The 14,075-nt window shown below is 38.6% G+C and overlaps 1 protein-coding gene across 6 annotated transcripts in view; it reads right to left on the reverse strand.

The window, feature by feature from the left end:
• The window catches only part of LOC122879578 (cGMP-inhibited 3',5'-cyclic phosphodiesterase A-like), a 62,088-nt gene that overhangs the window by 3,040 nt on the left and 44,973 nt on the right, over positions 1-14,075 (reverse strand). For 2 of the 6 annotated variants that reach the window (XM_044203858.1, XM_044203857.1), the window contains 5 exons: positions 13,680-13,879; positions 12,427-12,630; positions 12,027-12,188; positions 7,735-8,002; positions 57-6,501 (listed from right to left, as the gene is read on the reverse strand). In XM_044203858.1, coding sequence (XP_044059793.1) covers positions 6,185-6,501; positions 7,735-8,002; positions 12,027-12,188; positions 12,427-12,630; positions 13,680-13,879 — 1,151 coding nt within the window. In that variant the 3' untranslated portion in view covers positions 57-6,184. Of the gene's footprint in view, positions 1-56; positions 6,502-7,734; positions 8,003-10,104; positions 10,208-12,026; positions 12,189-12,426; positions 12,631-13,679; positions 13,880-14,075 lie in introns of those variants that run through there. The other 4 variants (XR_006378739.1, XR_006378738.1, XR_006378737.1 and 1 more) reach the window with 4 other exon arrangements.

Below are 14,075 nucleotides of genomic sequence, written 5' to 3' on the forward strand. Positions count from 1 at the left end.
TAATTTGACCCACGAGTTGTTGAAGAAATGGCTAAAGAACAAGACGGACACGTGTGCAGCATTTATAAATCTTATTATTCAACAATATTCACATTACAACATCAACACTGCTCTGCTAGTGACATGTTCTAATAATCCCAATATATTGTATAGTTACTTTGTAATACATTATCGAGAGGCACTTCCAGTAAGTCTGGCAATCGAGGAGCTACAGTATTGTGTCTAAATTACAAAACAGTAAAAATAAATATTTTTCTAAAAGTTTTTTGTTATAATATACTTTTGAATCTGTACAGTATATATTTTTTTATACAAAGTCAAACAATATCTAGAAATAAAATGTCATATTCCACTTAAACAAATACTGGTGAATCACACAATTTCCCCATCCTGTAGGTATTGCTACATGTGTTAAGTGCAAGATACTGGAGAGAAGAAAAGAATTGAGTCTGTGAAGCGCCTGCTATAGTAGATAAAACATACCAGTCTTGTTTGTCTTGCTTTAAAGGTGGTGAAAAAAGGTTGTTTTGGTTTCCTTTGTGACAAACAAGGAAAGCTGACAAATACAGCATTCAAACAATGTATACATACATACAGGTGAAAATGGTATGGCACAGGAGCATAAAATGGCTGAAACAACAAACAATACAAAAAGGAATGTTTTTGGTTCAAACCATCAAAAGAAACTACAAGGGCTTTAGTCTGAGAACAGAACGGTTAGTCAGTTCCATTGTAGTGCTACTGCTGCCTATTGACAAGGCAGTGAAATAATAACAGACACTAAAGACATATGGACAACACCGTGAGCTTCAGTCTGTTAGATGAATGCTAAGACGGTTCTTATGTTGCTTTTAGCTGTCCTGTGCTCACATGAGAACTGTTACAAAGCATATGCATATCCAGACATCCTCCCTCGGTTCTGGACAACACTGACAAATAAGAAGATGCAAGAAACATGCTCCTTTTTAGGGCTCATTTTGTGCAAATCACAAAAAACACAGTTCAAAAAGTTTCTTTGGTTTGCACAAGTTAATCTAGTGTGCAGCAATCCCCTTCTTCTCGTCATTTAAAAGAAACCACTGGTACTGGCTTTGATAAACTGACATAATTTAGTTGTAGACCCTGTACAGTTTTTATTCAAAGATATTGCAAAACGAGATTTATGAATGCCATGTGATTGCCTAATACAAATCACTGGTCCATGTTGTCATGATGACTCAGACCAAAACGAAACAGATGACTTGAGCTTTTATGCTGTGGTGGCCAAGAATAATATATTTAGGTATTTAAGAGCAACTTAACACCCTTTGAGGGTATTAAAGCCCTTTTACTAAGTCACTTATACTTTACATTACAAGTGACCATTTAGCAAAAAATGCTGTTGTATTTTACAACTTTGGATATATTTTATCGACCGTTCCGGGCATTCCATTGATTTTCGCACATGTTCATCAAATTCATCTACACTTAAACTGTATAACGACGCAAATTAATGCAGATAAATGTTCACTGTGATGGACTGTGCCAACAGATTGTCATACTGTAGAGAAATGAATGAAAACCAATGGCATTTGAAAATGGTCAGCAAATATGTTGATTTGTAGTTAAGAAGCAAAACATTGCAAAAACACTGGTACGGTCCTTTAATTTCATTGCAAAAAGCAGGAAGCCCTGTGAGGCAAGTAAATGAAAAAAAATTCTGGTGATCCATTTTCCAAGTCTGATCTAAATTGTTTTCTCTCCTGTGTTTATTACTTAAGAACAGGTGAAAAAAGGGGGTTGCCAGGATAATCTTTCAATGTTCCTTCAATTTTTTTCATCTGTGAAACAGGTGGCGGAAAAATCACCAGAATTTTTGTTTTTTCTCACTTGCCCTTCAGGGCTTCCGTAGAAACCTGTTCTTAAAAGATTAAATGAAACTTGATCAGTTGACCACTCCCATATATCTCACTTCAAACCCCCTCAATGGCTATACACACACAAGCTCTAATGTTTTGGATTGTTTATGACCAAAATAGAGACCCCAAATTCTATCACAGCTTTGATTAAGTCTCTTTGATTGCTGCACTGTAGTGTACACAGTTAGTGAGGCAGGGCTGGGAGGGGGAGATCAGAGGAGGGAAGCGTCTATTTTGACTAACTTGATCCCTAGTGAGCTTTGAATTCTCTGATCACATAGAAGTCAAGCGAATAAGTGAAGGGAGTGTGAGAAAGTCTACAAATTCCCTAACACAGAGGTGGAGCATGGGATGGTACAAGTGTGAGATATGAGAAAAAATCCACTGCAATAGTATGCACATTAGATGGCAAGTGAGGCATCGATATACTGTATGGTGCGTATGGTATTTACAGTGCATGGAGCTCAAGCTCATTCATGTTTCATCAAAAGCTTTTTACAGTCTTATTACTTCAGTTATTTTTAGAATAACTGAAGTTTGAAAGCTACATTTCTGTACAGAGTGTCAAAAATGCTCAACTAAAAAGACCCCAGTCGATGCCTTACATGAGCCACAGACCAGTGGTGTATCAGCTGGTGTTTACAGATCATTATCACCATCACAAGCCAATGCAAGGAGAGGCTATTGGAAGACATTTGGTCCAGGAGGGGACTTGTAAATCCAACTGCATCTTGCTGCATACGCTACAAATACGCTGCTGCCATTTGTGTTGGCAGGTAAGACACACATTGTTTCAGGGGTCAAATATCACTTTGCTTTTCCTTTTTTCTGTTGCTCAGCAACATAATAAACATTAGGTAATTTTGCTTTTAATTAATTAATTATGCTGGATTACAGTTTGTACAGCCAAACCCAATTCAGTTTTTCAAAATAAAAGTTCCATCTTTGAATGTCTGCAATAGCTATCGTAATTAAATAAATTTAAAAAATCAGACTTTGAACACCTATTAAGAGCTCGAACTGAACACGAACAATAAGCTCAGGCTTTGGTTAGCACAGGCTTTTTTTCCAAGCAGTAAAAACAAGCTCAATCACTGCACCCTTTTGTACAGGGAATAAGCAGTCAAGGGCATTATGTTGCACAGTTTAGCCCTCCTTTGCACAATGGGCATTTTGATAACAGTGCAACGGATACAGCCGAGGATTTAGACAGTATTAACATTAGCAAAACTCTATTTGAGTTAAGAAATTAGGTCACAGTAGGGCAAGTTCAGCCAGTAAAAACTTAGACAGTGTCTGCAAACAAGCCTGTTTAATAGATTGCTTAGGCAGTTTTTATCCAGCGTATGTGAATAATGTCTAATGTACTGGTTGCATAAAGTGTTTTATGTCCTTAGTGGATGTTTGTATTTCTATCTTATGCTCTTTTTGGTTTCTGTTTTCATGTCAATGTTGCTGTTTCAATTTAAAACAGTTTTTTTCACCATGTCATCATCTCAGGTAGTGATCAGAGTGGTCAAACCTCACCCAGGAACTCACCTGGCACTCACGACTTGCGCAACTTAAAATAGTCTGTTTGCTATTTTGTTTCTGAATGTTTATGGTGACTTAACAAATCCCAATACTCCTGGGCATTTTGTGTCATCTCATGTGCACCTCAGCTAATCATTGAGGGACTGCAATGTTGCAAATTCCCTACCTGCTACAGAACTGAAGCAAAATGACAGATCAATGCTGCTTAAATGCCTCTGACAACTAGTGCCACTACTCCCTACTCTGATTTGCCTATCCAAATCTACCTCACATCTTGAGCCAGCCTTAAGTCTCAGGTAGCTTTTCCATAAAGTGCTGTCAAAATCCAATAAAGTCGTTCAATTGTATTAAAATGTACCCTTGTTCACTTTTTAATTTTGACAAAAAGTACCTGCTACAGATCAATAAGTGGAGACACAAAGCATCCTTTAATCTCTGGATCTGAATCCATGCCCCGTTGCTTTTCCGATGTAAGATCAAATACACTATACTGCATATCCCTGTAATACATTCTACATACTTGGAAACGTAGATCATCACATGATTTTGAATTCGACCGAACTGGCTCATTTTCAAAGAGTTAAATCTAGAGGAATCTGAGACCCCACTGACCGCTCATAAGCAGCCACAAGCTAAAAGGCTTCTCCCTCTCCTTCCTCTTCCTCATTACTAAGGCTGTTCTCCTTGTTCTCACTTTTCTCCATCACTGCCAATCTAAATCTCTGAGGACATCGAAGAAGAGCACTGACACAACCTGTTAGGCCATACGCAATGTCATCAGTAAGCACTACAAATGGAGAAAAAAAATTGTGAAAAAAAGGAGAGGTCTGCTGGCCTATGATCAGATTTCAATGGAACTTTCACTTACTCTATTGAACTTTTGGCCAAAATATGTTTCTGTAAAAAGAAACTGTGCATAATGCAGATCAGTATCTGTGTTGTGTACAATTCTTAAATCTGTCATTCTTCCTTTTTTTTAATTTTCATTGAGGATTGACTACATATACAAAATATTTAGATTTCCTCAGTGTATGTAAAAAAAAACCTGACAGTGTCACAGAAGATTACAGATAGCAACATTAATCCTAAATTTGACTTTACTTGACTTAATGAATGAATAATTAACATCATATATTAATTTTTCATTATACATTTATGTAGCTGTGACTCTTTCTCTGTGTTTTTTAAAGTAAACTGGGTTCCATGGCTCAGAAATGGTCAATTTTATTTTCTTTACAACAAAGAAATTAAAGACTGAATGATTTGGATCTTATTGAGGCTTGCAGATTATTGTGGGTACACAGCACTCCCTGGATTGCAATAGGCTCCACAGGGAAGCTTTTTAAATGTCTTATTGACATACTGTATATCCTCTTGGGTGATCTGGAGCTGTGAGTCAGCTCTGGCCTGGGCCACCATGGCTTACTGGCTTACTTTCTGAAACATTTGGCCTACATACCAGGCTATAAATTATATTGCAAAGAAGACAGAATTCTTGTCTAATTCTAGATTAAGCAAACAAATTGGGAAGTGATATAAAATGTGGACACAAATGATATTTACCTAACAAAACACATTACCTTATTACCTAGTTTTGTGTCTCAAGTTAGTGTTAATGTGATTAACAGTATGATGTGCTGTGTTATAGCAAAGGGACCCTTGGGAGGCTGACACTGAGAGAGCAGACGAAATGAAATAGAATTGTGATATACAGTATAATGTGATCAATAATCTTGTTTCCCTTTGTGCTTCCTTTTGTGATTAAAAAAACCCCACATGTCTCTGGGGATATCAGTAAATCAATAGCATCTCAAACAGCACAGAAAGAAAATCTTAAAGCAGTGGCAAGTCTCTTTTCTACGGGTTTCTGGCTTCCTGAGTTGTGTGGCCTGGAAACGTGTAGATGTGTTTCAGTAACAAAAGCCAGGGAGAAAACATGCAACTAAGGACAAACATAGTTTTACATGAAAAAAACCCTTGTTTTGTATGTTTTTCTTTGAGCGAGAATAAAGCTTTTAGAGCAACAGGGTTCTTTGTTAAACTTCCAATCCAAGTATGGAATGTGTTTCTACTGTAGCATTGTGTTTGTATGTGTGTGTCTGTGAAGCTTGTGTGGGTGTGTGTCTGTATACACAACGTGCTACAACTGGCCCTTTTTTCCATCTCCCTCTGCAATCCACACGGCTGAACCTCAGTGGACACAGCTTTTTCCCTGGCTTTCATCTCATTGTCTTAAAGGAGAAGGGGCTTGTTGCACATCCTCAACTAGCTGGGTGGCTCCACAGTGTGCTGATAGCATGGGAGCAACAAGAAGGGGTGGGGGTGGGGGTGGGGGGCTCATGACAGTGTATTACTCACTGTTGGAGTGAATCTGTGAATCAGCGTGCTTGGTCGGTAGTGCAGGATGGGCAGCCTGGGTGAGGGCAGGGCACCAGATCCAGACTAAAACAAACACTACAACAAAAACAAATACAGTTCCAATCATTCTCTCTTTTTTTTCATCTTCTACCTCTACTCCTCAGTCACTTCATCTTTTGCTCATCTCACCTCTCTCCCTTTGTCAGATGAACTGGGCATGCATCATCCCTGTCCTCAAACCCAGTTTTTGTTAGGCACATATTACCCAAAACATCTTCTACAGTGTTGTGTCGAAGTGATGTGCTGGCTACCATATCAAGAGTTTAGTTAGGAAAGAAACAAAACATTTTAGACAACGTTCAGATTCCTGGTTTAAGAGGTCAAAGTTCAAAATATCACTCTGGTTCCTCCTCTTTTTCCCCTGAAGTCTCTGATTGAGGAAGGATTTCCTCTTCCTCTATAGCCGGCACCTCTTCCCTTTCATCAAAGCCGTTAGTCGACTCCTCCTCTTTGCTTGCTTGCTCCTCCTCTTCCTCATGAATGGCTGTGATTGGATCGGTGGGGCTGCTGATGCAGTTCGGGTCCTCTTTCTGGGCCTCCTCCTGGGCTTCTGCAGCAATAACTCTTTTCCACATTTCATGGTTTTCCAGAAGATGCTGTGTGATCTGGCAAAACACTTTCCCTCTGCTCACCTTTTTGGTTTCTTGCCGCTCTGTCAGACACAAAGCCAGCAGTTAGACAAACTCCTGAGAAAGATGGCCATGACCTTGCTTTCTTGCCATAGGTTAGATGAAAGGATTGATACCACTCTCACATCTGTACATTAAATATGAAGCTACAGCCAGGAGACGGTTAGCTTAGCAGAAATAGTGCAAACAGGGCAAAACTAGATTGACTCTGTCCAAAGTTTAAAAAATCTGCTAGCAGCACCTCTAAACCCCTCTAATCAACAAGTTATATCTCGTTAGTTCAATACATACAAAAACCTAAATGTAAAAAGTTGTGGTTGAGGTTATGTGCCGAACTATTTATTGGCTGGGCCAGTGACTACCTGAAGTTGCCGCTGGTTGCCTGGCAACCTCACAGTGACAACAAGACTAGAAGTTACTGTTTTTGTACAGATTTAAAAGATGAGATGGTAGGCAGATTTTTTTGTTTTACCTTTGAATAGGTTTGGCTAGCTGTTTCCCCATTTCCAGTCTTTATGCTAAGCTAAGCTAGCCATCTCCTGGCTCCAGCTTCATATTATCACGGGCAGATATGAGAGTCGTATCAATCTTCTAATCTAACTCTCAGCAAGAAAGCGAATAAGTGTCTTTCCCAAAATGTCAAACTATTTATTCAAATGGACCATTCAGTCACATAGTCACAATCTCTATTGGCATTCTTTCCAAGCATATCACAGTTGGCTCCAGTGGTACAAATGCCTTCCACTAAATGTAAATAAATCAATTCCTATTAAAGACAGACTGTGAAAATTAAATGCTATTTGCACAATAGCAATTCTGAAATCTACAGCTCACCTTTAAACTAATCTGAAACAATGCTATCCCATTACGTCCCCTTTACAAATAAATTTTGGTGCACATGGTGAATAAAGTAGAGGTGAAAATCAGAGTCACATCGGCTTAAAAACTTGCACCTGTTCCTCTCCAAATCAACCAAGTCTCAAATCGACAGTCGATACCACTGAAACTCTCAGACTAAGCCCAGTGATTGATTTCCTTTTGTGAATCTCAACCTACAAAACTTCACTAACAGCGCTGATTTACAATCAAAGAAAAAAAAAAACAACAAAAAAAAACCAAAACAATCAAATCTCCCACCAAGCAACAGGACATTAATCTCAAAGTTTTAACAAAGTGACGTGGTCTGAATAAATACTCACTGAAGTCACACACAACTCAATATAATGAGTGAATGAGTTATTAAGAGGTTGACATACGGGAGGTGTCAGAACTTGTTGATGCGTCATCATCTGCTATATCCACCTCTTCCTCTTCTGTATCTTGTTCATCCTTCACCTCCTCTAGCTCCGTCTCTCCCTCAGGTAGGTCAACCCAGCGTCCCGGCATAAGGGCGGCAGAGTCATAGGAAGAGCACAGAGGTCCCACTATGTGAGTGATGAACGACTCCTGTAGTTTAGCGAGCTGCGGAGCGGACCGGTCCATGAAGGGGCTGATGGGAAGGCCCAGGCTTGCCTCTTCGTCACCCTAGAAGGATATGAACATGGCAAATATGTCAGATGCACAGAAATGATCAAATATAAATGTACTGGAAAATGGAACATTTATATTATATAATGATGAGATTTCAAGAGAGAGAGAACATTTTTCTCCACTGGCCCATATTTTTATAGCTCCAGGACAAAAAAAAAAAAGTTAGCGGCTTGAAATGAATCCTGCAGTCTCTTCAGTCCACTGAACATCACTTCTTAAGAATTCATGAGATATTTGAATTCAAACTTTAAAGTTAGTAGAGAATAAAGTAGAGATTTTTAGGCTCTGTCCAGTTAAAGTCACAATCAACAACCAAATCTGATCAAGCTGATCATCCCACAAATATTTTGTTTTATTTGTATTATTATTTTTTATCTTCTCTGATGTTAAAAGCTTTTCACTCGGTGAGCCACAGAGCAAGTGATAGATGATAGAAAACAGGAGATTTACCCACTGCAGAACTGATAAATGCATTAAAAAATCGGTCAGTCCTTTCTGTTTGCTTTGTTACTGTACTGCATATTCCACGTGCTGTTTACAAAATAAAACATTTATGTAACAAAGCATAAAACATACAACAACGGAATTAATTCAAAGATTTTATATATATATATATATATATATATATATATATATATATATATATATATATATATATATATATATATATATATATACATATATATGTGAGTGTGTATAAGAAAACATTTTTTATAAGAGGTGTTTGTGAATATTTCATATGTGTGTTCTAGCTTTGTTGTTGCACCATGGCCATTACATTATATATTAAATATATTAATACATATTAAGGCTTATCATATCAGGCTTGCACTTGTACTCTATGTCACTCAAGTTGTTTAAACTCAGATATACATTTTGTCCTCTGTACAGCTCCACTGGCAAGCACAGAAAGTCTCACATACACTACCTCTGGGCACAGTCTCCTGAAAGTAGGTCAAGAAGACTACAAATAGAAAAACATCACTTCAAACTATGGCTGATCTGTAGGTATCAATCATATAAATGAGACTGTCAGCAGAGATTTGCCTCAGTAATGGTGACTATAATCTGTGTATTTATTACCCACAAGGTCACCATTAATAAATACTGACTAATTATCTTTGGCCACTAAACATAGACAGGGCGCAACAACCAAGTCTCCTTCCCACAATATATCAGATGTTTGTAATCGTATTTGCTGAAGGAGCCATTTGTATAACATATATAATCATCTACTGTAAATGGAGGCTGGATAAAGAAAAGTGGATGCATGCTGTTCCTTCCTCATCCTTGGGATTTTTGTCATTCATCCCTTTTCCATTTTTCTATTTTGCGTCCACAAAGACAGAGCTATGATGAACGCATATACCAGACAACCAAGATGGTTGGAATCTCATGTCTGGATTTATTCTGCTGATTACATTCCTGATGGAATGGAATAGGAACCTTCGAAATACACCTGTTCAGGGCCCGTTCTAGCAAAATACATTGCAGCCAATCGAAAATAAATGAAAAATGGAATTGTATGAATTGATTTTCTCAACAGAATGTAAAAGAACTTTTCCCAACAGAGGAACTTTTTTACTTTAGGATATTTTCCATTATTTTGACCATTTCTTCGTAATAAAAGGTGGCTCCATGTGGCTTGTGGTGTATGTTGCATAGTGTCTGATGTGAAATACCTTGTGTTGTACTTTCATATTTTGTGACAGTCATGTGTAGTGCTTTTGTGTGTTTTCTGATGTCAGGGATTCAGTAGGAGGACAGAGGGGCAAGGGCTCCCATTGCTATGGCAACCTGAAACCTGGATGGCGTCAATGCACTGCACTAGTGGTTCACGTGAGAGGTGTGTGTGTATGTGTGTATGTATGTGTACAGTATGAATGGGGAGAGAGAGGGAATTGTTTATCATTACCAGAAATTGCTAATAGTTTTGAATATTAAAATGGTGCATTGCAGACTACAATGTAAATTCATATATGTGTGTGTGTGTGTGTGTGTGTGTGTGTGTGTGTTTGTGTGTGTGTGTGTGTTTGTGTGTGTGTGTGTGTGTGTGTGTGTGCAATATCTATGTGTGCGTGCACATCTGTACTGACTCTGTTGCTGCTGAAAGCCTCAGTTCCATCCCTGTGATCTTCCTCTGTGTGACTGTGAATGAGCGCTGTCAAAGATGACTCATTTAGGTCATCCGTCTCCCCTCTGAAGAGAAAAACATACGCACACCCTCTGTCTCTCACCCGCTCTCTCTTACCTCCCTGATGCTCCCGCTCAAAGGACATACATAATTCTCAAAGCTATTATGAGAATTGAACAGAAGGTTTGAAAGGAATAGCAGAATGCTAAGCTTCAGAAACAGATCAGAAGAGGGAGGTATTACTCAGTAATCAGCACTGATTGATTGATATGATTAGAGGTTTCTAGCTTTTAAACACAGTGTTCTGATATCATTGGTACACAAGTTCCCTTCATTAAAAAATGACAAAATAAACAAAATAAATGCTGATAGTGAGTTTGCTGATTGTCAAATGAACCTTGTGATAACAAACATCTGTTACAGCCAGTATATCTGGGTAAAAATACAAAGATTTTTGAGAAGATTATGGATTACGGATACCACTGACTGCAGTGCATAAAATAGCTTCAATTATGGCTTAAATGTCTCAAATTAGTGCTTTTCTACTTACAACATGTCGCTGCTTGGAAAGTAATCCTATCTCTCTGGCTAATCAGATTTGATCTTTATCGACTTGCTCTGCACTAACTGAACTGACCAATAAGAGGCATTGTTTAGTTAAGAACAGGATTTGTTGCCAGGCATCCATCTATAGTAGTCTCTAACAAATTCATGAGCTAGTACGTAAGTGTTTTGACTATTCTATTTCTATTCAGAGGGAGCATCCAGTTGCACACATAAAACCTTAGTGAAGGGAAGAAACTAAATCCCTATCATCTGCAGAGGTACTGTTGACCCTGACCTCGCGGTGGAGGAAGGTGAGCAAAAAGTTAAATTGCCTGATGACAATTGGTGGGTTGTTTTGTCACTGTCTATCAAATCTGATCACACCACATCCACACCATCCTGATGAAGCAGATTAGCTGCGTTTTGACCGTTAACTCTTAATAAATAATACCTAAAGATGTTTCTTTTCTATTTTTTATTTTTATTATTTTTTACTTTAACAGTTTTTAGAGGCTTTAAAGTGAGGCTATGTAACGTTTGAAAGATGATATAACACATTCTTTCTCTTACAAATTAAATGTTGCATTTATAAGCAATAAAAAGCACCCTTGTTCAATGTAGTACACTCAGGGGTTTTGCAGCTAGAGCTTTATTTGGTGTGGTATGACCAATAGTTTATGGTGGCTAATGCTAGCTAATATTAGCAAACTTAAGAGAGATATTGTTGTTTAACTGACATTAATGACTCTTCTCTCGATTTGTACTACTGTTACACTTCTGGTTTTTCACTTCTGTTAGCTCGTAGATAGACTTTGGGCAGATTGAATCTCAGACCACCATTTCTGTTCAAAGAGGGGTTCTCTTTTTTCACAAAAATGGCTTCCTTGACGCCCCATTCTCATTTTTGTGAAAAAAGAAAACCCCTCTTTGAACAGAAATGGTGGTCTGAGATTCAATCTGCCCAAAGTCTATCAGAGTGTATTATCACCTTGGTCACGCCAATCACATGCTAATCAGGTACTTAACAGTGATGAAGTAGATGCAGCCAGAAAACAATAGGCCTGATTACTGATTACTGGGCCATCTTGAAAACTATTAGGTCAGTTTCAGGTGAAGCTAGCTATTAACAGATACTCAGGCAGATTCCTTCCTGAGGGCGGAACGAGGGACTACAACGTCTCACTTCTGTTAGCAACAGTTTTTGCACATTTTCATCAGTGGGTATTATTCATTTCTTACTGTACTCGGTACAGTACACTGCCATCTATCTATGTGTGAGCTGCTATCTATCTAAGTGCTAATAACTTTGAAAGTGATGGGTGAGATTTATGAGCATACTTGTTCGTAAAACTCGTTGACAATCCCCTCTGTCCACTGCAGGTGCAGCTCCTTACACTTCAGCGGTCCATTGACATCAGCCAGCTTGATGCACATCTGGCACACCAGCAGTCGGTCATTTTCGTTAGTCCAATCTATACCGGATACTCCTTCATCACCCACCTGGAGAGATATGCACAAAAAGGTTTGTGTAAAGAGAAACCCAGTTATGCATTGTAAAGAATTCCCTCCTGGTTGGTTGTCAACTTAGGTTTAGGACAATCTGGGAGAAAAGACAATGTTTAATACAAGAACAGAATAAAATATTTAACAAGAGCTGAAAAGAGATAACCAATGACAACAATAAATGCAGATGGATGATGGATGGTCACTTTTTTGTTCTACAGATTTGAATGTTTACCTTTGCATTAAACTCTGCGAGGAAGTCAAAGTGCTTTTTGAGGTCGGTGGCCAGGATGGCTTCGATGACTAGGAAGCGGAAGCGCTTGAACTCCACATGTTCAAGGTTAACCAGGAAGTTATACTCAGGTCGAGACATGAAGAGGTTCCACGCTGACGCTGCATGGTGATTTTCCAAGACTGAACGATCATTGTATAGAAGAGCCTACAGTGGAAGACCAAGAGGAAAAAGTGAAATTAACATTTAATGTGAAACACATAAGAGCCTATTTGGTCTTATGTATCACTTAGATTGTGATGTGGGCTGAAGAAATTAAAATTACAATTAGTAGTCACTTTTCAAGCTTCAAAGTGTCTTCAGCAATATCCTCAACTCTGATCTGCATATATTCCGCTATCCTGCAGTTCTAATTGTGGGTGATTTTTGGTCTTTGCTATAATGTTGCCTTCGACCTAGGTGCAGTGTTTTGGCAGTAATTGTGATCATTTCAAGCTGTTTTAAGCTGTGGTGAAATATGAATATTTGTGTTTTGTGGCATGTTTCTCCCTAGGTTTTTGTATTGTTTGTGTACTGTTGTATACTGTTGTATTGCACGCTGCCACACATTCAAATTCATTTTACTGTAATATTGCCCTCATGGAAGACATTTTTTTCCACACATAGAATTGGTAGTCACATTCACATTTAGCATTACACAAGTATTTCAGCTCAAAGCAATGGATTTATGTGACAGCTTGCTGTACTCTTCTTCATATCATAATTACATCTAAACTGCTGACCTCCTGTTCTAAATGTTATCTACACGCAGCCACCCGTAAGCTCACATCAATGCACTAATGGTGATCTGCTGCTTATCAACGCTACATAACATTTCATAAACAGAAACTGTCTTCTTCAAGCCAGTTTGAAGAACTGGCTTAAAATGTGAGCTTAAAATGTTTTTTTTAACATTGGCTTGTTGTCTTGGGTCTGTTAATGCATATCAGGTAGTTGTGACCGGTTAAGAAATTATCTTAACTATTACTCTGTATTCACATAAATACATTTGTTTGTTTGTTGATTTCTTATGAGTTGGCTGACTGATATAGCAGTAGTAGTAATAGGTTATTTCAACTAACTGACAAAAAATTTATTGACTTGATTACAAGAAATCCCAATTCAAGCTTCCCTTGTTTTTATGAACCCAACAGTAAATGATCTTTATTATCCATCAGTACCACCTCTCTGTCGATCCATCATCTATATTTATTTACCTGTGGTGCACTGGTAGCTACTAGAAAGGCGTTGGTTCTTCCAGGATGGTCATAGTCATGCATGGCAGCGGCTACATACAGGGCCATGAGCTCCAGGCCAGGGATAAGGCCAGCCAGGGAGCCATAGCCTTCCTCCAGCACAGAGTTCATCTTGGACACCAGGAAGCCTGTGGCACCAGACGTAATGCCATTCTCTGAGTCTACAGGCGAAAAGAGAGCGTAGTTCATGTCCCAGTCACTGATGGTACTCTGTTCAAACGCTGCCACTTCATTACTTGCTGTAAAACCTGGTGCTCTCAGACTGTTTATTAAGAGAGAAGAGAATGACTTCCGGATGGGAGCCGAAACGTCTTGATTCTGAAAACAGTGTCCAGATGACTACGACTGAAACCTTTT

Source organism: Siniperca chuatsi, linkage group LG7, assembly GCF_020085105.1.
Source record: "Siniperca chuatsi isolate FFG_IHB_CAS linkage group LG7, ASM2008510v1, whole genome shotgun sequence".
NCBI classification, from domain to species: domain Eukaryota; kingdom Metazoa; phylum Chordata; class Actinopteri; order Centrarchiformes; family Sinipercidae; genus Siniperca; species Siniperca chuatsi.